The sequence below is a fragment of the Dermacentor albipictus genome, chromosome 9 (assembly GCF_038994185.2).
Source record: "Dermacentor albipictus isolate Rhodes 1998 colony chromosome 9, USDA_Dalb.pri_finalv2, whole genome shotgun sequence".
NCBI lineage: Eukaryota > Metazoa > Arthropoda > Arachnida > Ixodida > Ixodidae > Dermacentor > Dermacentor albipictus.
The window spans coordinates 133,330,303-133,355,599 of NC_091829.1; the positions used below are offsets into that span (position 1 = coordinate 133,330,303).

The 25,297-nt window shown below is 47.8% G+C and overlaps 1 protein-coding gene and 1 long non-coding RNA gene across 3 annotated transcripts in view; one reads left to right on the plus strand and one right to left on the minus strand.

Moving 5' to 3' along the window:
• The window catches only part of LOC135915573 (uncharacterized), a 162,421-nt gene that overhangs the window by 22,926 nt on the left and 114,198 nt on the right, over nt 1–25,297 (plus strand). For both annotated transcript variants that reach the window (XR_011508224.1, XR_010568657.2), the window contains exon 4: nt 6,885–7,003. This is a non-coding gene — a long non-coding RNA (uncharacterized lncRNA). The remainder of the gene's footprint in view (nt 1–6,884; nt 7,004–25,297) is intronic.
• LOC139049803 (uncharacterized) lies at nt 470–2,589 on the minus strand. Its single transcript, XM_070525605.1, has 2 exons — nt 663–2,589; nt 470–570 (listed from the first exon to the last, which is right to left on the minus strand). Exons 1-2 carry the CDS (start codon nt 2,587–2,589, stop codon nt 470–472), a joined length of 2,028 nt encoding a protein of 675 aa, XP_070381706.1.

A 25,297-nucleotide genomic window follows, 5' to 3' on the forward strand; every position in this document is an offset into this window, starting at 1 on the left:
CAACTTCATCTTTTCGTTCTGTCCTGCGATATCTGCTTCAATCTTCACTTGATTTGTCAAAATATTGTTGATGGAAGCTGTCATATCACTCTGGCCCGAAATAATCATCTCCAACATTTCCTTATCAGTAGGACCTGGATTTGACTCGATGTCGCCACAGTTCAAAAGGCTCTTCCTAAATGAACGCACATCCAAAAGGAAATTTTTTATACTAAGTGGGCAAGGCAGCAGCAGTAGGAAACGGTCATCACTGCGATAACATTTGATATGTAAGTATGCATTAACCTGCACGAGAAAGCAGAATGGGTTGACCATTGTGTCCGATGTGCTGCTGCCAAGCCCACTGATTCCGAACGCCAGGCTGCTGATTCTTATACCCGCTGGTGGAAGCCTATGATGCGACGACACTGATGCCGGCGCAGGCGTAGTAGCCACAATGAGTGGCTGGAAGATGTTGTCTACGGGGCAATCAATGTCTCGTGCAGATACGTCGATGACCAGGCGCTGCATGGCAATTCCTTCTTCTGCGCAGGTACGCGGTGCTTGCATTTGTAGCAAGGAAGCTAGAACCTGCACGACAAAGCAGAATGGGTTGCCCATTCTGTCCGATGTGCTGCTACCGAGCCCACTGATTCCGAACGCCAGGCTGCTGCTTCTTATACCCGCTGGTGGAAGCCTATGATGCGACGTCACTGATGCCGGCGCAGGCGTAGTAGCCACAATGAGTGGCTGGAAGATGTTGTCTACGGGGCAATCAATGTCTCGTGCAGATACGTCGATGAGCAGGCGCTGCATGGCAATTCCTTCTTCTGCGCAGGTACGCGGTGCTTGCATTTGTAGCAAGGAAGCTAGAACCTGCACGACAAAGCAGAATGGGTTGCCCATTGTGTCCGATGTGCTGCTGCCGAGCCCACTGATTCCCAACGCCAGGCTGCTGCTTCTTATACCCGCTGGTGGAAGCCTATGATGCGACGTCACTGATGCCGGCGCAGGCGTAGCAGCCACACTAAGTGGCTGGAAGATGTCTACGGGGCAATCAATGTCTCGTGCAGATACGTCGATGACCAGGCGCTGCATGGCAATTCCTTCTTCTGCGCAGGTACGCGGTGCTTGCATTTGTAGCAAGGGAGCTAGAACCTGCACGACAAAGCCGAATAGGTTGCCCATTGCGTCCGATGTGCTGCTACCGAGCCCACCGATTCCGAACGCCAGGCTGCTGCTTCTTATACCCTCTGGTGGAAGCCTATGATGCGACGTCACTGATGCCGGCGCAGGCGTAGTAGCCACACTAAGTGGCTGGAAGATGTTGTCTACGGGGCAATCAATGTCTCGTGCAGATACATCGATGACCAGGCGCTGCATGGCAATTCCTTCTTCTGCGCAGGTACGCGGTGCTTGCATTTGTAGCAAGGAAGCTAGAACCTGCACGACAAAGCAGAATGGGTTGCCCATTGTGTCCGATGTGCTGCTGCCGAGCCCACTGATTCCGAACGCCAGGCTGCTGCTTCTTATACCCGCTGGTGGAAGCCTATGATGCGACGACACTGATGCCGGCGCAGGCGTAGTACCCACAATGAGTGGCTGGAAGATGTTGTCTACGGGGCAATCAATGTCTCGTGCAGATACGTCGATGACCAGGCGCTGCATGGCAATTCCTTCTTCCGCGCAGGTACGCGGTGCTTGCATTTGTAGCAAGGAAGCTAGAACCTGCACGACAAAGCAGAATGGGTTGCCCATTGTGTCCGATGTGCTGCTGCCGAGCCCACTGATTCCGAACGCCAGGCTGCTGCTTCTTATACCCGCTGGTGGAAGCCTATGATGCGACGTCACTGATGCCGGCGCAGGCGTAGTAGCCACAATGAGTGGCTGGAAGATGTTGTCTACGGGGCAATCAATGTCTCGTGCAGATACGTCGATGAGCAGGCGCTGCATGGCAATTCCTTCTTCTGCGCAGGTACGCGGTGCTTGCATTTGTAGCAAGGAAGCTAGAACCTGCACGACAAAGCAGAATGGGTTGCCCATTGTGTCCGATGTGCTGCTGCCGAGCCCACTGATTCCCAACGCCAGGCTGCTGCTTCTTATACCCGCTGGTGGAAGCCTATGATGCGACGTCACTGATGCCGGCGCAGGCGTAGCAGCCACACTAAGTGGCTGGAAGATGTCTACGGGGCAATCAATGTCTCGTGCAGATACGTCGATGACCAGGCGCTGCATGGCAGTTCCTTCTTCTGCGCAGGTACGCGGTGCTTGCATTTGTAGCAAGGGAGCTAGAACCTGCACGACAAAGCCGAATAGGTTGCCCATTGCGTCCGATGTGCTGCTACCGAGCCCACCGATTCCGAACGCCAGGCTGCTGCTTCTTATACCCTCTGGTGGAAGCCTATGATGCGACGTCACTGATGCCGGCGTAGGCGTAGTAGCCACACTAAGTGGCTGGAAGATGTTGTTTACGGGGCAATCAATGTCTCGTGCAGATACGTCGATGACCAGGCGCTGCATGGCAATTCCTTCTTCTGCGCAGGTACGCGGTGCTTGCATTTGTAGCAAGGAAGCTAGAACCTGCACGACAAAGCAGAATGGGTTGACCATTGTGTCCGATGTCCTGCTGCCGAGCCCACTTCAGGGCTCGACAGCAGGCACTTCATATACTTGAAAACAAGGTTTCATACACTTGAAAACAAGGTTTTCATTGACTGATAGCGTACACGCTGTGCCAGACTGAAAAGGAAGGTTACTTGAAGCATATTTCACACCATATAGCAAACAGAAATGTTCTGCAAAAGCATCAGCCGCGTTCGAGACAACACCACCATTTTCATGAAGAATACGTACATCTTTGGCACTCTTTTTATTAGAGTGAGAGCGCACAAAGCTCCAGAAATATTTTGAATTATTTGTCATGCTGGCTTCAACACAATCAGTGTGGCCGTAGTGAGTGAGTGAGTGAGTGAATAAACTTTTATTTGGTCCAGCAAAACGCGATGAAACGCGCACCCGGCTAATCCCACGACGGGACTGACAGATCTATTCTGCCGGCCCGATCGCGGGCGCGCTGGATGGCCAGGATTTGATTCTCAAAGACGGGACTTCGCAGGAGCGCGTCCCGCTCTTTCTAGGTGAGCTTCGGGCCCAGCGACCCGCACTGCCAGAGCATATGAGACAAAGTAGCAACCTCACCACCGGCCACGCAAGAACAATTCGGATAAATCTCGGGACGTATGCTGCTAAGGGACGCCGGATTTGGGTAGGAGTTCGTTTGCAGGAGTCTGAGTGCGAGCGCCTGCGGCCTGCTTAGCTTGGAGTGAGGCGGCGGGAAAACCCTTCCCTCTAAGTAAAAGAATTGAGTGATTTCGTTGTGCGTGATAGGAGCGTCTCTGTGTCCAGGGAGAGTCGCCCCATCCGAGAGCAGCGCGGTCGGTAAAGCTACGCGCCGCCTCGTGGGCAGACTCGTTGAGGTTCAGAGGAACCCCCCCAATCGCAGTGATGATTCTTATAATAATAATAATAGTAATAATAATAATAATCTTAGTGGTAACTTGGCACGCTAGACTAAAAGAAAGGCTGATGCCTGTATGTTAGAGCGTCTGATAACCAGCCATCTAGAGCAGGAATTTGCAGGATGCAGACGACACCTCCTTCCCCTCCACGTGCACACACACACGCGCGCACACACACACACACACACACTTGCTCAATAACAGCACGGTACACACGCACACGTTCGACGGGTGCGCAACACACAGGAGTGCCAATTCAGTCTGGTTTCAAGGAAGGAGAATCCAAATGGCCAAGGGAGGTGAAGAGAAAGCTCTCTATGCCAGATATAATCATGCAGTTGTGGTGTCGGGCCATAGAGGCACGATGAGGGCTCGGGCTGTGCTGACCACTTGTTCAGACGAACTGAAGAAAGATTAGTGCTGTTCAAAGAGCCGTCAAGCACCCTGCAGTATAGACTAGTGCAATGTTGCGCTGGTATTGCAGGGTGTGCTACTTGAGGGGTTTGAGGCAATCCTCCTAAGCTGGCATGGACTTGCGACAACCGAAAAGACGACAGTAGAGGTTGCGTGTTGTCCAGCGCTGAACAAGCTTAAGTTTGTTAGCGTCGCGAGTTTGGTACGGGAACTATACTGATGAGCAGTACTCAAGTCGTGACAGAATGATAGAAGCGATGAGTGCTCGGAAAACCTTACGTCATCAGGGAAGGGAGGCACGAGACACAAACCCAAGAATGGGCCGATGCTTAGATACAGTGCTGGTGACATATGCGGAAAAGTTGAGAGAAGAGTTATGTTACACCCAGAATGGGAAGGGCCGGAACCGTCTTTATAGGGGTGCCTCCATGGAAGTAGTTTGGTTGGACGTGCGGTAGTTTTGTTGTGGCTGATACGCATGGCAGCACTTTTCGCAGTGCTCACAAAGTTTGTTATTGTAGGCCCAGTCGTTCACCTTTACGGAATGTATTTATTGCAAGCACATATGCTGTGCATCGGAATACTGTTGTTATGACAGTGTTAACATATTGATCAAACAAATTCTGCGCAGATGCATTAGTAACTTAGTTTTGAGTAGATCTTTGTCCTGAATACAATTTATAGTATCGCAGCAAGAAACATTTTAGTAGAAGCTGAAGGGATTCCAACAGTTTAAGCATAGCGACTGCACTCACACAATGCACTCACACCAGCTACACTTTCCATATACAGAAAGTGAGATAAAAATCAATTACACTTTCACTGACTCAGCACTTGCTGCTTCTGAAGCAGGCATCGAAGCAATCACGGCATACGCTGCTACATGCATAAGTCTTGCATGATGTAGGTCCTGCTGTGCACTTCACACGGGGTACACGTTGCAAACAGATTTCTTTTTGCAGTGCTAAAGTATAAGGACACACTGAATCAAACATGACTGCGTTGTCACGTATGCTTCAGTGCGTCAGTGTTCTTGATTGCTACACGAGCGATTTATCTCCAACTAACCCAAAAGACGGATGCACTTGAAAGAAGTGAGTGAAGGAGCACAGCGAACTTGTACTGAACTGGATTCACATGCCGAATAGAAGAGCGCAGTCTCAGCTGAAACGGGCGGCACGGCTGATAATGTAAGTACTTCCCATAGTTCGGCTATTAGTGTCTTTCGCTTTCGGAATTTATCTTTGTCACTCGAAACAGCGCAGAACTTGCCCGTTAAACTTGAGTCACCCGACAGCACACGAAATACGCCGCGGTTGACCACCCGAAGTTCCACACGGTTCATTCACCACATCACACATCACACGACGTCAGGAGTGCCATATTTTAAATCACTGCAGCACCAAACGGACCTGAAAATTAATTTCCTTCGACAGAGTTTCTCAGCTGGGTTCCTTCACTCGCCAGTTACGAAATCGATGGGCGCGCTTTATAGGCCTACGCGTAACGTAAAGAAGATCGGCGATAAGCGAGTGCCGATTGTCCATACTTCGGAGCTCGTAAACATGTCTCCATTTGTTTTGAGCACAACCAAAATACACACAAAACAAGCACAGACGTTGCGGAAATCGTGATTCGGTTGGCTGTTTTAGCCGACTATCGTACCGAGCCCGGCGGAACCCAGTGGGCAGGTTGGATTAGTCGGCGTCGTTCGAAGTCGTTTCGGATCCACGTCGCGCTGCCACAACGCATGGTCGTCGGTCGGTCGGTCGTGTCGTTGTCGGCCTACTATTACAGCACTGTCTTTCAGGAACACTGTCGCGCGCGTTGTGCGTCCAAAGAACTCGGACGATCGTTGGTGCCGGTGCCTTCGCACGGTCGGCCGTCATAGGCATAGCAGCCGGAGGATTCGCAGCCTCCGATTAGTTGACGCTTGCGACGCGTCGCAGCGTCGCATTGGTGCACGCCGGCGCAGCGTCGCCTCGCGTCGGCAAACTTCTAGCATCGGCAGTAGACATAATCGATGCGTGTCGTCACGCTTCGCCGTGTTCCTGACCGACGCTTTTGACGCTTCGGCGCGTGCCGAAGCTTTCCGAAGCGTGCCAGTGGTTGGGGCATAAGACCCGTGAGCCGGCGCCGTAAAACACCTCCTTTCAGGACATCCCCCGCTCCTAACAAACCGTGACGGTGACGGCGAATTCACTAACAATACTAGGTCCACCAACCACGTCTAGACATCCCGATGCCGTTCGCTTGGGGACGCAGCGTATTGTCGTCCTTACAAAGCGAATCGCTGCAGCAGACATGCCGGCGCCAACGGGTTGTTGACGAGGCGCATTGTTTTCACAAAGCGAGTCATCGCAGTGGGCCGGGCAGAGTTCGACGGTCGCTTCCCCGAAGATTGCCTGCCCCCGCAGGTCGAACGTAACACTTTGGGTGTTTTCGCTGAAAAAAACACTTGCAATGAGTTTACAGAACGTTTGTTGACGCTGCTTGCCAAACGAGTAAGGTTAAGTTCTTTGCACTGGTGCTCGAAAACCTTCTTTCCGTGCGTAGCTTTCACCTTGACTGCCATGAAGTACTTGTGAATTGCTTGAAGAGCCTTGTATTTGAACTCAGAGTTAGACAGGACGACGAATCCACCCTCTTTGTCCGCCTGCAGTAACGGCAAAGCATTTTTTTGAAGTACGAGACGACTTTTCCGATAAGTAGAGTGTCTCTTCATGGTCTGTGTTGGGACCCAGCCTTGACAAGGCTGTCTACACATTGAAGAAGGCAACATTCGGTGGTCTCTGCGTCGGCTTTGCTTGCTGATCTCCTACTTATTGCTAGGAGCTCATTGCTTGAACAAGAGGCGCGACACCAAAATTTGGTCCTTTCTTGGCACTGCTGATATGTCTTCGGGTCTGGTTACTCAGCCAAGCAGGACCAAGCCGTTATTTTCGTTAACTTGGGCATTATTCTTCCTTTCAGCTGACCGAGGTATGTTGAAGAGCAACTCTTGTCCTGACGCTTCAGTCATCTGAGCTGCGAAAGATCTGATGCGCTGCAAGTTTTTGTCAACAATCCAAGGAGAATCACTGGAATAGCAGGTGATGTGTAACCAGTCCTCGTAGATTCGTACTTTACGCCAGAGCTCAGCACAAAGAATCTTGCAGATGCGCTTGACATGACCCCAAGACGGGCGTATACGTTGCCGAAGAGGTATGACAACTCAGTAGGGTTGATGCCGTTGCGGGTGCAATAGGCATAAAATCTTGTGCGGCACGTAGTTACGATGATGTGGGTGAGAAACAAGCCGATGCGGGGATGTGAACTTGAACGCAAAAAAATGGCCCCGATGTTAAAGAAATATGGCTTAGAAGAACTTTCTGTGGTCCTAGTTGGTGCATAATTGATAAATATTTTTCAAAGCGCAAGCAAGGAACACGGCACAAAAGAAGGTCATTCACAAGACAGGCGCTACTTTCAACTGTTTATTCGACATCGACATGAAATACATATGACACAGGCACATGCGCAGATTCGTTTATGGAGAAAATACAAGATTTGAGTATTTATTTATTTATTTATTTTATTTAGTGTATACTGCAGACCACATTGTGGTCCTTGCAGGATGGGCAGACATTGAGTACAAGGCATATACAAGATATGTTCGTATACATTCATAAAATATACAGACTTTACAATGGTATATTGCTCACAGAAACATTTAGTGAAAAAGATCAAAACACAATGCCTAAATCAAGTGATGGTGCAAAACAGAACGATGTAAAAGAAAAGGCAAGAGAATTGCACATCACATTGCACATCATTGCACAGAGCCGAGGACCTGCCCCGCTCATTCAACAGGAAGAACGCATTCTATACAGAAAAAAAAGACAATGAACACTCACATAAAACACACTCACATATTGTAAGGGGCGGGCAGCGAATTCCATTCAGAGATAGTTCGGGGAAAGAAATAGAACTTATAGCTGTCTGTCCTAGCATAGATAGGTGTCAGTGTATCCGGACGATGGTGTCGTGTACACCTAGTGGAGAGTTGACTTACATATAGTGAAGGATCCAAAGCCAATTTGTGAATAATTAGATTATGTAAAAAGTCTAGCCTGTGTTTTTGTCTTCTTTGTTCAAGCGAAGGAATATCGTTAGCCAACATTAGCTCTGTCGGGGAATCCGAACTTTTGAACTTAGAATAAATAAAACGAACAGATTTTCTCTGTATTCTCTCAAGTTTTTTAACGTTGACTTTAGTGTAGGGATCCCATGCAACGCAAGCATATTCAAGTTTTGGCCGGATACAGGTTAGGTGTGTGGGTAGCTAAACGTTTGAAGGGGGATTTCTTAGTTTGTGTCGCAGATAGGTTAGCTTTCGAAAGGCGGAAGAACATGTGTTGTCAATGTGAAGGTTCCAAGAAAATTTATTAGTGAACGTTACGCCAAGGTACTTGTAACTCTCAACTTGCTTTATCGAAACAGATCCCATTTGATACGTATATTCGAGGGGATTCTTTTTATGCGTTATGCGAAGAGAGACAGTTTTATCTATGTTTGCAGCCATGCCCCATTCTTCGCACCACAAAAATATATTATTCAAGCTAGAGTTAAGTTCCTTCTGATCATCCACGGACTTAATAGCACGGAATACAACGCAGTCATCTGCAAACAGCCTTATTTGTGTTCCCGGTTTGACGGCGGTAACAACGTCATTAATATATAAAAGAAAGAGCAATGGAGCCAGGACACTGCCCCGGGGAACACCTGAAGTGACTGGTAGACATCCCGAGTTGCGATCGTCAACTGAAAGATACTGTTGGCGATTATCCAGATAGTCTGTAATCCAGGTAATTATGATGTCCGGAAGATTAATGTTCCTTAATTTTAAAATTAGCTTTCTGTGAATTACGCTATCGAATGCTTTACTGAAGTCCAAAAACACTGCGTCAATTTGACCGTTGGCATCCAAAGCTTTGGCAATTGAATCAATTATTGTTACTAATTGTGTGGTAGTGGAACAACCTTTTCTGAAGCCATGTTGAGCACTTGTTAGTATGGAGTGTTCATCGAAAAATTCATTAATGCGAGTTGCGATTATGTGCTCGAAAAGTTTGCAGCATGATGACGTTAATGATATGCGGCGGTAATTCTCGAGGAATAATCGATCGCCTTTCTTAAAGGCCGGAACAACTCGAGCCATCTTCCAATCTTCAGGCACTTTTTCGCGTAGCAAAGATGCTCTGAATAATACAACTAAGAATTTGGCAACAGTTTCGGCGTATTGCCTTAGAAACACATTCGGGAGGTTGTCAGGGCCAGGGGTTGTTTTCGTTTTTAAATTGAGTAACATAGACACTATGCCATGGTAAGATATAAAGTTCGCCTCATGCTCTTCAAACACTGCAGAACTCAAAGGTGGTCCTGACCGTGCACGGGAGAATACGCTTTTAAAATAAGTGTTAAAATGTTGTGCGATGGCATTCCAGTCGTTAAGAATGGTTCCATTAACTGCAATTTCCGTAATAGTCTTTTTGCTATTGCCAAGGTATCCCTCAAACTTATCCGGTGCGTTTTTTATAAAGTTGGGCAATGTTGTGGAAAAATAAAATTTTTTGAATCGCGCATGGCGCATGACAGCAGTTTTTGGAGTTACGTGATAACGACTGTGCGTGGATGCTTCTTTTTTTTTCGTTTGATTTTGCGCTTTAGTTGTATTATTCCACGCGTCCTCCAAGGCGTGTTTTTATTGACTTTCTTAGTTTTAGTGGGTATGAATGTATCTATGCAATGCCTGCACATTGTAGTAAACGCGGTCCAAAGTGCAGACACATCACTACTACTGTCTGCAAAGCGCGTAAAACAAGTTTCCATGTAGTCGACTATGCCGGCGTCATCCGCTCTGGCGTAATCTTTAAAAGATTTGGTATTAGAAATTTTTGGAACAGCAGTTTTGACAACGGGCAAGGAAAGTGCAATAAGGTAATGGTCAGATAAGCCATCTTCGATTGACACGGTATGCTCAGAAAAGGTACGGTTTAAAAAAATACCATCTAATATAGAACATGACCCTTGCACACGCGTGGGTTCACTAACCACTTGAATAAGATCATGTGTTAGCATAATGTCAAAATAATGTTAGCATTTGCATCGGCGTTATTGTTTGTTTGGAAGAGCTCCCAATTGATACCAGACAAGTTAAGATCGCCGATCAGAAAAATTTTCTTATTTTGGTAGAGAGACATGTGCTCTTTAAGTTTATTCAAGTATTCTGGTGTAGCATCAGGTGGTCTATAAAATGCGAACACCACAAAGCATTGACCCCAGCACGATAACCTGACGCATAGGTACTCTAGTTCAGGAGTATCACCGATAAGCGTGGCTCCGATTTGATCTTTAACTAGAACCGCTATACCTCCCCCTCTGCGCAGTCTATACTTACGAAATACTTTGTAATGGGGTGGAAAAACGAGTTCATTTGTTATATCGCTGCGCAACCAGGTTTCCGTTATGACTGCCATGTGCGGATCGTGTTGTAGCAAGTGAATTTCGAGGGAATCTATCTTGTTCACCACGCTACCAGCATTAAAATTCACGATACGCAGACGTTTATCCTTGGCTGAAACTGAATTTCTGTGGATGGCAGGTTCGTAGATTTCTAAACACGAAAGTTCTGATGCATTGTCTGGATCATTGGCGATTCTCGTGCCTATTTCTGCGTTTGCCCGTGACGACGGGTCGTGGGGCGGTATAGTTTTTCTGCGTCGTTTTTTACAACAGGAATTCTTTCATTCGTTTCCTCGCTCCAAATATATGCTGTACTATTGATGTATAATTTGTCAAAAGCTAAGGAAACATTATCACCCTTCTCGCAGTTTTATTTCGCACTTGCCCACAGCTTCCTTCTAACTTCTCCAACTTTTCGCCAATAGTCTTCACTTATTGATATAGTAGTGTTCTTCAGCTTGTGGCATTGCTTAAAAATCAACGCTTTGTCTCTTGTATCGAACAATCTCAGGATGACAGGTCGTTTCTTATTATGTGGACGGACGACCTAACGTATGTATTCGTTCAATAGCTATCGGGTTCAGTTTGAGAAGTTCTTGGAAGATACCTTTATTTACGGCTGTTGCCAATGGTTCGCCGTTTTCACTCTCTGGTTCTGTTAGGCCACAAATAATCAAATTAGGTCTTCTACTGTGGTTCTCCAATTCGTCTATTTTCTTTTCAAGGGTCAGAACAGCTTCGTTATTATTGAAAGCCGATTTTGGCATAAAGTGACCTTGTCATCAAGTTTTGATAAAGCGTCCACCTTTTTTTCAATTTCTACCAGGCGGTTTTATCTGATATCCTTAATATCAGCTGCGATTTCCTTAAGTTGTTTCAAGATTTGAGAAACTTCGGGCCCGGGGTTAGTTTCAATGTCCCCTCCTAAAAGCAGTAACTTCCGGAGGCAAAAAACATCAAGCAAGCAACACAGCTATGGGCACTGCAGCACTAGTAGAAACGGATCGCTTGAACGGTGACACTTGCCGTAATCCTCTCTCACCTGCACAAAGAACAGCAGAGAGTTTAACCGCATTCTTTCGGTGCCACCGTGCCCAGTGGTTGCGTATTCCAATGGGTCGCCCTTTATACTGGATCCGCACGGTGTCGCCACATGCAGAAGCTGCGTGGCACCCTCTGTGCTTGCTGTCGTATGATGAGGTGGTCTGATGGGAGGCAGCAGAAGCTGATCAGCAGGTTGATGGTAGATGAGATCGCCGAGCTCTTACGTAGCCGCCGTGACCATGTTGTGCTCCAGGCAGTACGCAGTGCGCAGGAGGCAGAACTGCACAAGGAACAGCAGAGGGTTTAACCGTATTCTTTCGGTGCCACCGTTCCCAGTCATATGAATATATCAACAAGAAAGCCCTAATTAATATGCGCGTCAATGTATTCAAATTCTTTTCTGTACAGGCTTAACGAAGGCTCGCTGATGCAACCTTCGCCCCTTTTTTATGTGATATGCTTTCATTATCAAGTGGGCCTGTTCACTATGGCTTTGACCTACACACACACACACACACACACACACACACACACACACACACACACACACACACACACACACACACACACACACACACACACACACACACACACATATATATATATATATATATATATATATATATATATATATACTGTCGCGGTACAACGCGGACAGGAGACAGGGAGACGTTCAAGAAAAGGACAACCTGTTCAAAAACAAACGGAACCGAGGCACGTCTTCTTCGTCCTCTCCCAAAATCTCAGCCACCCACTAGACGGAGCCCGTTATTGCCTTGCCCCCATCGTCGTTGTCTTCTAAGTAGAATATACGCGTCATTTGTGCCTCCCTAAACGAGCATCGCCACGATGCTAAACCAGAAATGTCACTCGCGGAAGTAAGAGTCTCTCGCATAGTTATTCGCTCACATACGGCTTCATGCGGACAGCGTGCACAAGTTCAGGACAATGCGTGCTGCGCCGCGTACAACTGGCACTATCGGGGACGACCTCGTACGTGACATCATTGAGTCGGCGCAATACTCGATATGGTCCGAAGTATCGTCTTAACAGCTTCTCGGAGAGGCCTCGTTGGCGTATGGGTGTCCAAACCCACAATCTGTCGCCGACACCATAGATGACCATTCGATGGTTAAGATCATAGCGTCCTGAATAGTAGTCTTGCTGCTGGCAGATCCGCAAGCGTGCGAGCTGCCGAGCCTCTTCTGCGCGTTGCGTAAACACGTCGGCGTCCGTATCAGTGTCATCAAAGTCGTGTGGAATCATTGCATCCAGCATTGTTCTTACATCTCCTCCGTGAACAAGGGTGAACGGAGCCGTGCGCGTTGTCTATTGTTTCGCCGTGTTGTATGCAAAGGTGATATACGGTAGGATGCCGTCCCAATTTTTATGTTCAACATCCACGTACATGGAGAGCATGTCTTGAATTGTTTTGTTTAGGCGTTCTGTTAATTCGTTGGTTTGTGGATGGTAGGCGGTTGATTTCCGATGTGCCGTTCCACTTAGCAGCAAGATGTGATCTAAAAGCGCAGCCGTGAATGCGGTTCCTCGGTCTGTTATTACGACGGTTGGTGCTCCGTGTCGCAACGCAATGTACTCAACGAAAAAGCGCGCCACCTCTTCCGCTGTGCTTCGCTGGATTGCCTTTGTTTCAGCGTAACGTGTAAGATAGTCGGTCGCTACTATAACGAAGCGATAACCGGCAGTAGAAGTAGGAAGTGGGCCCAATATATCCATTCCGATTTGGTCAAATGGCCTTCGAGGAACCTGGACGGGTTGTAGGGGGCCGGCTGGTTTCGACGGAGGTGACTTGCACCTCTGGCAGTCGAGGCAAGTGCGAACGTGATGTTTCACGGTGGTGGTAAGTCTCGGCTGAACTCTGGCCAGCGTTCTCGTGTAGCCTGAGTGACCATAAGTCACCTCGTTGTGACAGGCTTCAAGTACTTCCATACGAAGAGCGACAGGAATGACGAGCAGATAGGGGGACCCGGTCGAAGAAAAGTTTCGTTTGTGAAGTACTTTTGCCCGCAAACAAAATGACAACAGTACTCTTGCGAAAACTGTAGGCGGTTTCGCAGATCTGCCCTCTAAGTAATTGATGAGTTCAAGCAACTCAGGGTCGTCCCTTTGTTGTTGCGCGATGTGTCCAGAACACAAAGAAATGCCGACTCTTCTTCGGGTTGAGCAGACGACTCCATCGGCGATCGAGACAGGCAGTCAGCATCCGTATGTCATTTCCCCGACTTTTACTTGACAGTCATGTCAAACTCTTGAACCGTAGGCTCCAAAGTGCCAGTCGTCCCGAAGGATCTTTAAGGTTTGTCAACCAACACAGTGAATGGTGGTCGCTTATAACTGTGAAGTGGCAGCCATAAAAATATGGGCGAAATTTCATAACCGCCCTCACTACGGCGAGGCATTCTTTCTCAGTCGTGGAGTTATTAGCCTCTGTGCGTGAGAGTGTTCTATTAGCATAGGCAAGTACTCTTTCTGTGTCCTCCTGCTGTTGTACAAGAACAACTCCCAAGCCAACATTGCTTGCATCAGTGTGGAGCAATGTAGGAGCAGTCTCATCAAAGTGAGAAAACACTGGAGGTGTCTGGATACGTTCCCGCAAGTCGTTGAATGCACCTTGCTCTTCGTCGCCCCATACAAAAGCAACGTCGTCTCTCGTCAGGGGAGCTAACGGCGACGCAATATGAGCGAAGTCTGCAATAAACCGCCGGTAAAGGCCGAGGAAGCGCGTGGCAGCCTTTTTGTTGGATGACACGGGAAACTGTGTGACCGCGGCAATTTTTTCGGTATCCGGGCGGACACCTGCGAGGCTGACGTCGTGACCAAGAAACTGTAGTTCCGCAAAGCCAAAGTGGCACTTCTCCGGTTTCAGGGTAAGGCCGGCTGACCGGATGGACTGCAGAACCGCTTCAAGCAGTTTGAGGTGTTCTTCAAACGTTACGTAGAGCACGAGCATCTCCACGTCGTGGAGATGCACTAAGCGGGTTTTCCCCTTCAGACCAGAAAGCACAGTATCCATGAGGCGTTGGAACGTAGCAGGGGCAGAACACAAGCCGAAAGGCAAGACTTTAAATTTGTATAGGCCATCTGGCGTCACGAAAGCAGTTATTTCATGGTGTCTCGGGTCTACCTCGATTTGCCAATATCCGCTTTTTATATCCATTAAAGAGAAGTAACGTGCGTGTCGAAGCCTGTCGAGTGAATCGTCTATGCGGGGAAGAGGGTACACGTCTTTCTTTGTCACCTGATTTAGTTTTCGGTAGTCCAGACAGAAACGCAAGCTGCCGTCCTTTTTCTTGACTAGAACTACAGGAGATGCCCGGGGACTCATTGATGGTTGGATCATGTCGTCTTTAAGCATTTTTGTCACTTGATTTTGTATGGCTTCACGTTCTCTGGGAGCAACACGATAAGAATTTTGGTTAGTTGGTCTTGCTGTATCTTCTGTAATTATTCGGTGCTTTGTTAGAGGCGTCCGACCGACGCTGGACGTCGACGAAAAGCAGTCGCTAAATTCGGCCAGTACCGTAAGAATCCGTTCTCGATCGTGTGGCGACAATGTAGTGCTGACGTCAAGTACAGGAGCTGGGTCTTGCGTAGGTGCTTCTTCGAGTAGTGAACAGCAGCCGCGGACATCCGCAACACCGTCAAAATAAACCACAGCCGTGCCGTTTGGAAGCAGCCGTTGCTCTGTGCTAAAATTTGTTAGCAACAGGTCCGTGCGGCCGTCGGTGACATTCACGATTCCTCGTGTGATCGAGATACCATGAGTGAACAACAATGTGGTTATTTGGTCGGCAATACCTTCGCAATGAAACGGTACGTCACATGCTACCGAAACAAGGGTACATGATCGAGGTGGAATGACAACGTCGTCTTCTGTTAGACGAAAGGAGTGGTGTTGCGGCGATAAGCAATAGACTAAACCAGGAATCTTATAAAACGTCACCATGCGATCCGGGATGTTATTTACGGTGTCATTTTCTTTCAGAAAATCCATTCCAATAATCAAATCTTTACAGCATACAGCAGAACGATGAAAGCGGCCACGAAAGAAGAATCCCCGATATCAATTCTAGACGTACATCTTCCAGTAGGCATCAGTAATTGACCGCCTGCCGTCCTTATGTGAGGTCCCCTCCATGGCGTCTTTACTTTCTTCAGGCGGAGGACGAGTTCCTGACTCATTATCGAGAACTCGGCACCAGTGTCGATTAACGCTGTCACTGGCTGTCCGTCCACCAAAACAGCAGTGTCGGCACTCACAATTTCTTCGGTGTTTATCGGCTTCAGAGCGTTCTGCAGCGAGAGTGTTGGGGGCTTTTTATTGTCTTGCGGTGGGCCTGCAACCTTACCCCCAGAGGTCGCCGCCTTCAGTTTCCCCGGCGTGGGCTGGGGGACCTTCGTCCTCGGAGGTCAACAAAAGTACGTCCAGCAGGTGAAGCCATCTGACGTGGAGGGGTTGGAGAACGCGACCGACGGCCGAAATCGCACCTATTGTTGGGCACGGATTCGTCACTCGGGTGCGCTATTGGAGGTTGCCGAAAAGTAGCGTCGTCGCGGCGTAGCATGGAATCGTCATTTGCACGTCGACCATAGGACCACGGATGATGAAGTCGAAATGACGTGTCGCGATGCCGTCAATTACGCGAAATATGGCCGGCGCCTCCGCAGTGAAAGCAAAGTGGTCGCCTATCAACGGTGTGCCGTACGTAGGTTTTCAGAAATTGCGGCCGTCCCGTAGCATCGTTTTGTGGCCTTGACCAAGGGGCGGCGAACGATGGCTGCTGGTGTTACTGCAGAGGCATAACGGGTGCGCGCCTCGAAGCATCCTCTTGCGGCGGCGACCAAGGAGCTGCTGTTGGAGGCTGGTGGTACGGCAGTGTGGTTGTGACGGGTGGTGGTTATGGGACAGCGGCAGCGTAGGTCATGGACGCTGGTGATCTTGAAAATTGGCTGCCGGAAACGCCTGCCTGATTTCGTCGCGCACCACTTCGGCGATTGATGCTACAGGTCTATCCAACGTCGGTGTCAGAATCTTTTGCACTTCCTCTCTGACAAGCTCTCTGATCAATTCACGCAAGGAATTCTGATACTCGGGAGTCCCTGCGGCGGCATTGACTGCATTGCTGGTGGACAGTCGATGGTACTGCCTGCACCGTTGATGAAGGGCCCGCTGAATAGCCGTAGCCTCTTTGATAAAGTCAGCGACGGTGACTGGTGGATTCCGCACCAGCCCCGCGGACAACTGCTCTTTTACACCTCGCATGAGGTAGTGCAACTTCCTATATTCGGTCATGTTCGGGTCGGCTCTACGAAAGAGGCGGGCCATGTCCTCGGCGAACATTGTGACCGACTCATTAGGTTGTTGTACCCGTAGCTCCATCATCTACTGGGCGCGGTCGCGTCGGTCGGCACTTGCAAAAGTATCCGTGATCTTCTGCCGAAAGTCATTCCACGTCGTCAGGCTAGCTTCACGGTTCTCGTACCAAGTACGGCCACTGTCGTCAAGGACGAAATAGACGTGGGAAAGCTTTTGCTGCTCAGTCCACTGGTTAATCTGTGCGACGCGTTCATACTTGTCAAGCCAGTCTTCAATGTCTTCGAAGACTGCACCGCGATAGCGATTGGGAACCCGTGGATGCAGAACGGTTACCTGTTGTTGACTGGGAAACCGGCTGCTTTGGGGTGCTTGCGGTGAGCTGGTTTCGCCCATTACGATATGTGTGCTGATGCCGGAAGAGGTGGTTGAAGAGGGGAAAACTCCGGGGCAAGGCCTAGCAGTCGGCGAATAAAGCGATGCACGGGTGTCGTAACTGGTGACAATGCCTCCGGGCTAGATGAACGACTCCCAGAAGGACTCCGGAGCATCAGGCGAACTTAGTACCCGGCACCTCCACCAGTGTCGCGGTACAACGCAGACAGAAGACAGGGAGACGTTTAAGAACAACAGGACAACCTGTTCAAAAACCAACGGAACCGAGGCACGTCTTCGTCCTCTCCCAAAATCTCAGCCACCCACTAGATGGAGTCCGTTAGCGCCCCCATCGTCGCTGTCTTCTAAGCAGAATATGCGCGTCAATATATATATATATATATATATATATATATATATATATATATATATATATATATATATATATATATATATATATATATATATATATATATATGGGGTTCGGAAAGCAGGTCGAGCCCAGCCCCCGAAAAAATTAAAACTTGACGCCTATGGTATGGGTTGTGCCGACTGGCCGGTTGTGTCGACCGACGATTCGTGCTAGTCGACGAACCTTTGAAGTGTTCGGAGGTGAAAAGCGCATAGGCGACGATATACAGAAGAAAGATACACACAGAAGGTGACGACAGAAGGTGTGTCGTCATTTGGGCGCCTTTAACCCTGAATGTGCTAAGTGCACACACCCAGTTTTCCGTCATAACTTTGAGACGTATAGCACACCGCCAGCCGCCCCGGTGTTCGTGCTGCACAGCGCCTCGTAACCTCGTGCTTCGGTGGTCCAACATTAACTCTGGCGTCCGTCGGTGGGCACGTGACTGCCTCCAGTGCCAGCGGGTGAAAATTTCCCGACACACAAAGTCACCGATACAAGTTTCTCGCCTACCGGATGCGCGTTTGGACCACGTGCACATCCACATCATTGGTCCTCTTCCTCAGTACAGTAGGGCTTGATGCGTCATCACGTTTGTGGACCAGTACGTGAGCTGGTCGGAAGCGTTCCCGCTTGAAGACATGATTGCTGCTACCGTAGCATCAACATTTGTCAGCGGTTGAATTTCCCGTTTGGGATATCCAAGCGTTGTCACTAACGACCGTGGACATCAATTCGAATGCGACCTGTTCCACGGGCTGGCAAATCCCCTTCCACATCCTCAAGAAACCCACGTCCACACGACGGCGCATACACCAATGGTATGGTGGAGCGGCTGCATCGTCAGCACAAAGCTGCCCTCATCGCCAACTATGCCCACTGGGTCAACGGGCTTCCTGTCGTCCCTTTTGGCATCAGCTCTGCATCTAAGAACGGTCGTCTATTTGGCGGTATGGTGGCTGAATGAGCAGGGGTGTCGAGTGAGTGTAGTTCACTACTTCTCCGCATCATAGCGCAAAATTGAAGCTGCTGTCAGCAGAACGATGCTCTTGCGCGCGTCTTCGTACGCACGCAAAGAGCGTGGTGTAAACAGGAAGGTTGTTTGAGGATATCGCTGCCGCTGATTTCAGGTTTCATGTACGCTTCTAATACCATTCTGGGAAGTGCAAGCAGAGCTGTATGGGAAAATTAGCTATCGTTATAAAACACGAAGTGCTCGGAATATTATTCTACGTTCTGTACTTTTAGCGGTTTTGAACAAGGGCGGAGGTATTTTGGAGATTTAGGCTGTAAACTAGTGCGTAGATTTTTGCAGATTTGGTGCAGCGAAGTATGGTTTGAATAAAATAAATTATGAGGTTCGGCATCCAGAAGCAGTTACCACACGGGCTATAAGAGTCACCGCAGTGGGGCACTCCGGATTACATTTATGGCCATAGAAATTATAAGGACAGTTCACGCACATTTCTGCTGTCGGCGTGAGGCTCCGCTAAGTCCAAGGGCGATAAAATCGTAGCTGCGCGTCGTATGCTATATGTGCGAGTGAAAGCGGGCGAGGGTAAGTGGTCGAACGGGGTCCAACCATAGAATAAAGAACCAACTTAGAGAAGGCAAATTGTACCTTCCGCAGTGGTTCAAAAATAAGCAGCGGTAGCGCATGGAACTTACTTAGGTGTACGCCAGATGACGTAGCTGAATCCGGAAGTGGCAGTGCACTTTTTTTAAGAGTAAAATCTAATATGGGCGTTTTTCGCCGATCGCGTACGCTGGTACGTACACTGTACTGGTACGCGCCGTGCTTGCCCTGCCGGCTCTGCGGCATGCCTCAGTGCCTTCGCTGCCGCGTAGCTGGTGCGTTCTAATTGCCAAGAGCCTCTACTGACGCCCATACAAACAAGCCACAAGTGAGCGAACAAAACGTGCGACTTAATTGGCAGAAAGAAAGGAGTGTACATTCCCGTGCAAAAGCAGAAATAAAACTTGCATATCGAGATACGCTGGAATCATTGACGCGAGCTCGTAAACGGCTCACCGCTGTCGTCGCACGTGGTGGTCAGGTGAACTAGCGACAACCAGCAGCGGAAGCAGATTGGACAGAGTGTGCCGCCTGTTTGCAGCGACAGTAGCCGTTAAAAATGCCCCAATTGCATTGCGAAGCAATCGGGTGACGCAGGTATCTGCTGCCGCAGCCTACACAGCGACATGGACTATCCATCATTTCAGCATTGACTCCTTTCCTACCTGCACGTTTCTTTTCTATCGGAGGCTGCTAATGTGTGCCTCACACTTGGTGTCCCACATTGTCTCAATAAGGACAAGTCACTTTCGTGGGCATCACCTTCATCAGCCACTTTTGCGGGCCTTTCCACCCAACTTCATACACGTCCGGCCATGTAAGCACGTTTACTGGTCTCCGTTCATGCCTAATCGCAGCCGAGAAAGGCAGAGGCACAATTTGCCCATGGCTGCAGCAGGAAAGGGTGAACGGGGAGCACGAATCACGGTGTGCGTAAATTGGTAGTCTGTGTCTCTGTGCAGACTGCATGAGCAAATGCTTACTTCGAGAGACTGCTTCCCAGTGCAAGTGACCAGGCTGCAATATTCGAAAAACATAACACTGCGACCGTAAGCAAGTGACATAACAGCAAAATTAAACAGCAATCAGTCACCGCATGAGGTTCAGACAATACATTATACATTGGCTGTGAACCATCTTACAGGCATAATGCTTGCCTTTGTCGCATGTGGTGGTCTGGTAACGAGCGACAACCAGCGGTACAAACAGATTGGACAGAGCCTCGCTCCTGTTTGAACCAACAGTTGCCGTTGAAGATGAGCAACTTCCACTGCGAAGCAATCAGGTGGCGCAGGCATCTGCTGCCGCAACCAACACAGCGACATGGACTACCCAGCATTTTAGCGTTAACTACTTTCCAACCTGCACATTTATTTTCTTTCGAGGGCCGCTAATGTGTGGCTCACACTTTGTGTCCCACTTTGTCTCAATGTGGACAAGTCGCTTTTGTGGGCATCAGCTTCGGCAGCCATTTTTGCAGGCCTTTCCACCCATACGGCCATCAACTTCATAGACTTCGAACCATATAAGCACGTATGCTGGTCTCCGTTTTGAGCAAAGGATGGCCGAGGTAGGCCACAAGCACAATTTGCCCAAAGGCTGCAGCAGGCCAGAACAAACGGGGAGTATCAGTTACGGTGTGTGTATACTGGGAGTTAATGCCAAGGTAGGCAAGAAGCAGGCTGGAGACAAGGAAGTGGGGGAATATGGCATAGGCACTAGGAATATCAGGGGAGAGTTATTAGTAGAGTTTGCGGAACAGAATAATATGAGGATAATGAATACGTTCTTCCGCAAGCGGGATAGCCGGAAGTGGACGTGGAGGAGCCCGAACGGCGAGACTACAAATGAAATAGACTTCATACTCTGCGCTAACCCTGGCATCATACAAGATGTGGACGTGCTCGGCAAGGTGTGCTGCAGTGACCACAGGACGGTAAGAACTCGAATTAGCCTCGACCTGAGAAGGGAACGGAAGAAACTGGTACATAAGAAGACGATCAATGAGTTAGCGGTAAGAGGGAAAATAGAGGAATTCCAGATCAAGCTACAGAACAGGTATTCGGCTTTATCTCAAAAAGAGGACCGTAGTGTTGAAGCAATGAACGACAATCTTGTGGGCATCATTAAGGAGTGTGCAATGGAAGTCGGTGGTAACTCCGTTAGGCAGGATACCAGTAAACTATCGCAGGAGACGAAAGATCTGATCAAGAAACGCCAATGTATGAAAGCCTCAAACCCTACAGCTAGAATAGAACTGGCTGAACTTTCGAAGTTAATCAACAAGCGTAAGACAGCTGACATAAGGAAGTATAATGTGGATAGAATTGAACATGCTCTCAGGAACGGAGGAAGCCTAAAAACAGTGAAAAAGAAACTAGGAATTGGCAAGAATCAGATGTATGCCTTAAGAGACAAAGCCGTCAGTATCATTACTAATACGGATGAGATAGTTCAAGTAGCTGAGGAGTTCTATAGAGATTTATACAGTACCAGTGGCACCCACGACGATAATGTAAGATAATATAGTCTAGAGGGATTTGAAATCCCACAGGTAACGCCGGAAGAAGTAAAGAAAGCCTTGGGAGACATGCAAAGGGGGAAGGCAGCTGGGGAGGATCAGGTAACAGCAGATTTGTTGAAGTATGGTGGACAGATTGTTCTAGAGAAACTGGCCACCCTGTATACGCAATGCCTCATAACGTCGAGCGTACCGGAATCTTGGAAAAACGCTAACATAATCCTAATCCATAAGAAAGGGGACGCCAAAGACTTGAAACATTATAGACCGATCAGCTTGCTGTCTGTTGCCTACAAAGTATTTACTAAGGTAATCGCTAATAGAATCAGGAACACCTTAGACTTCTGTCAACCAAAGGACCAGGCAGGATTCCGTAAAGGCTACTCAACAATAGATAATATTCACACTATCAATCAGGTTATAGAGAAATGTGCGGAATATAACCAACCCTTATATATAGCTTTCATTGATTACGAGAAAGCATTTGATTCTGTCGAAACCTTAGCAGTCATGGAGGCATTACGGAACCAGGGTGTAGATGAGCCATATGTAAAAATACTGAAAGATATCTATAGCGGCTCCACAGCCACCATAGTCCTCCATAAGGAAAGCAACAAAATCCCAATAAAGAAAGGCGTCAGGCAGGGAGATACGATCTCTCCAATGCTATTCACAGCGTGTTTACAGGAGGTATTCAGAGACCTGGATTGGGAATAAATGGGGATAATAGTTAATGGAGAATACCTAAGTAACTTGCGATTCGCTGATGATATTGCCTTGCTTAGTAACTCAGCGGACCAACTGCAATGCATGCTCACTGATCTCGAGAGGCAAAGCAGGAGAGTGGGCCTAAAAATTAATCTGCAGAAAACTAAAGTAATGTTCAACAGTCTCGGAAGAGAACAGCAATTTACAATAGGCAGAGAGGCACTGGAAGTCGTAAGGGAATACATCTACTTAGGGCAGGTAGTGACTGCGGAACCGGATCATGAGACGGAAATAATCAGAAGAATTAGAATGGGCTGGGGTGCATTTGGCAGGCATTCTCAGATCATGAACAGCAGGTTGTCATTATCCCTCAAGAGGAAAGTGTATAATAGCTGTGTCTTACCAGTACTCACCTACGGGGCAGAAACCTGGAGGCTTACGAAAAGGGTTCTACTCAAATTGAGGACGACGCAACGAGCTATGGAAAGAAGAATGATAGGTGTAACGTTAAGGGATAAGAAAAGAGCAGATTGGGTGAGGGAACAAACGCGAGGTAATGACATCTTAGTTGAAATCAAGAAAAAGAAATGGGCATGGGCAGGACATGTAATGAGGAGGGAAGATAACCGATGGTCATTAAGGGTTACGGACTGGATTCCAAGGGAAGGGAAGCGTAGGAGGGGGCGGCAGAAAGTAAGGTGTGCGGATGAGATTAAGAAGTTTGCAGGGACGGCATGGCCACAATTAGTACATGACCGGGGTTGTTGGAGAAATATGGGAGAGGCCTTTGCCCTGCAGTGGGCGTAACCAGGCTGCTGCTGATGATGATGATACTGGGAGTCTATGACGCTTCGCGGTCTGCAGGAGGAAATGCTTACCTCGAGGGACCGCTTATCAATGCAACTGACCAGGCCCCCACATCCGAGAAACGTAACGCGGTTACCACAACCAAGTGGGACAGCAAAACCAGATTCTGCAATCAATCACTCCAGAGTAGCTTGCGCAAGGACACAGGCTATCGAGGAAGAAGAGCAATCATCAACGAGAGTAGAAATATGGAAAATGAGAAAGCATGCGTTCAAGAGAGAAGCCACTCTGCTCTGCAAGCATTGAAGTCTAAGAACATCAAGAAAAGTAAAATGGTCCATAGCACATGGTGCATAGGTTAATGCAAGATACATGCCGATGCTGCATCAGCTATTTGAGGAGAAGAATTGTGCATAACATACACTAGAAGATACTGCTACAGATATGTTAGGCTACTAGACAGTGACTGGTATTAAGTATCAGCGAAGAATCGGTTGACCTTTATGTTTGGATGAGGATGAACGATCTCTAACAAAAAGGGGGAATGAAAAAGCTTCCATTAATAGAAGAAAAATTGCACTTGGCACAAACGGAATTGACATGGCTAGGAAGCTGATTAAGGGCAAACTGACGGAACTCGATTTTTTGGCCAACGTCGTCCGTGCTTGGTCAGATGTTGCAGGTGCATCTGAAGACGAAGAACTTCTAGAAAGTCCTTTTTGAGTTACCTGGATGACTCAGCCAAATGTCCGTGCTGGTGGAATGGTGGCTGCAGCTCTTTTCATTCTTGACACAGTGCCCTACAGACTTGATATCCATATTCTTCTGCATGCGCTTCTTTGTTCTTGGTGTAAAAGCCTTGCAAATTCGGCTCCAGCCCCTTCCTGTTGGCGCAGATAGGAGCTTCTGTGATGACCAAGATGTGCTTGGCATAGACTCTGTTGGGGCAGAACGGTGGCACATGAGATACAGCACCGATTATCCAAACTCATGTGTGTTTTCTTTTATGTTCGAACCAATTTTACTGAACCATAAATATGAACAAACATTCATATCTGCTGCAAGCAGCAAGCCAATACAGCATATATCAAACATATTTATTTCTGAACCATGTGTCGTTTACCTTGTAGTAGTAGCCAACGTGAACACAATGACCTTGTTGTAGCAGGCAGCAGCTTCTGTTTAGTGCGTGGAGTGTGTTGCTTTATACTGGTGCTGTCCTCATTATTGCATGTGTGGAACAGAAATTTTGACTGAATCAGAAATTGAAAAAGCAAAATTTTGCAATATGAAATGCAAAAAGGTGTGACATATGTATTGTAATGGTTTGCGACTACAGAACACATGCAAATGTACACTGTCTGTTCTAGGGTGCTTAAGCAGCATGTTAAATAAATATTGCTCTTGTCCATGAAATTGGTGTCTGCCTAACTACAATGCATGTCAACAGCTTAAGTATTATTAAGATCACAAATGAGAGCATTTCTATGTTCATTTATACACTAGAAGAGATCACACTGCTGGTTCCACAAACAAATGCATGAAAGTCATGAAGCTATTAGAACTGATGCATTATTTTTTTGAACGAACGTGATGCGCCGCTTCACTACTGCTAAAATAAATGCCCTACGGTAAACCAAACTGAACAGCAAGAACATTTGGAGCCAACAAGTACGAAATATGGGTGAATTATCATGCTTGCAACTGTTTAGTATATTAAATTCTGTACTTTTACTTTATTTTACGAAATGATTATTTGGTTTTGTGGACGAAAGAAGTTGCCGGCGGACTCGAAAAAAAAGTTTAATATGTATATTGATAAAGCTACTCAGTCACCTACGACCACGACTACAATAAGATGAAAAATGAGACGTGCGTTCTGATATCGCTCTTTCTTTCCTGGTTGTGTGTGTAGAACGACAGCCTCGCAAGTAAAGATTTATTTAGGAAACTGCAACTGAGATCCTGACTGCCCATATGTAATGCAGGATCTAGTTCGTTAACTTGTGCCCGCCTGGAAGGTAATAAGACGAATATTATACAACGAACCAAGCAGCGGTTTTAAACGACTCACCGTTATTGCCGTTGTCAACCGCAGCAAAAT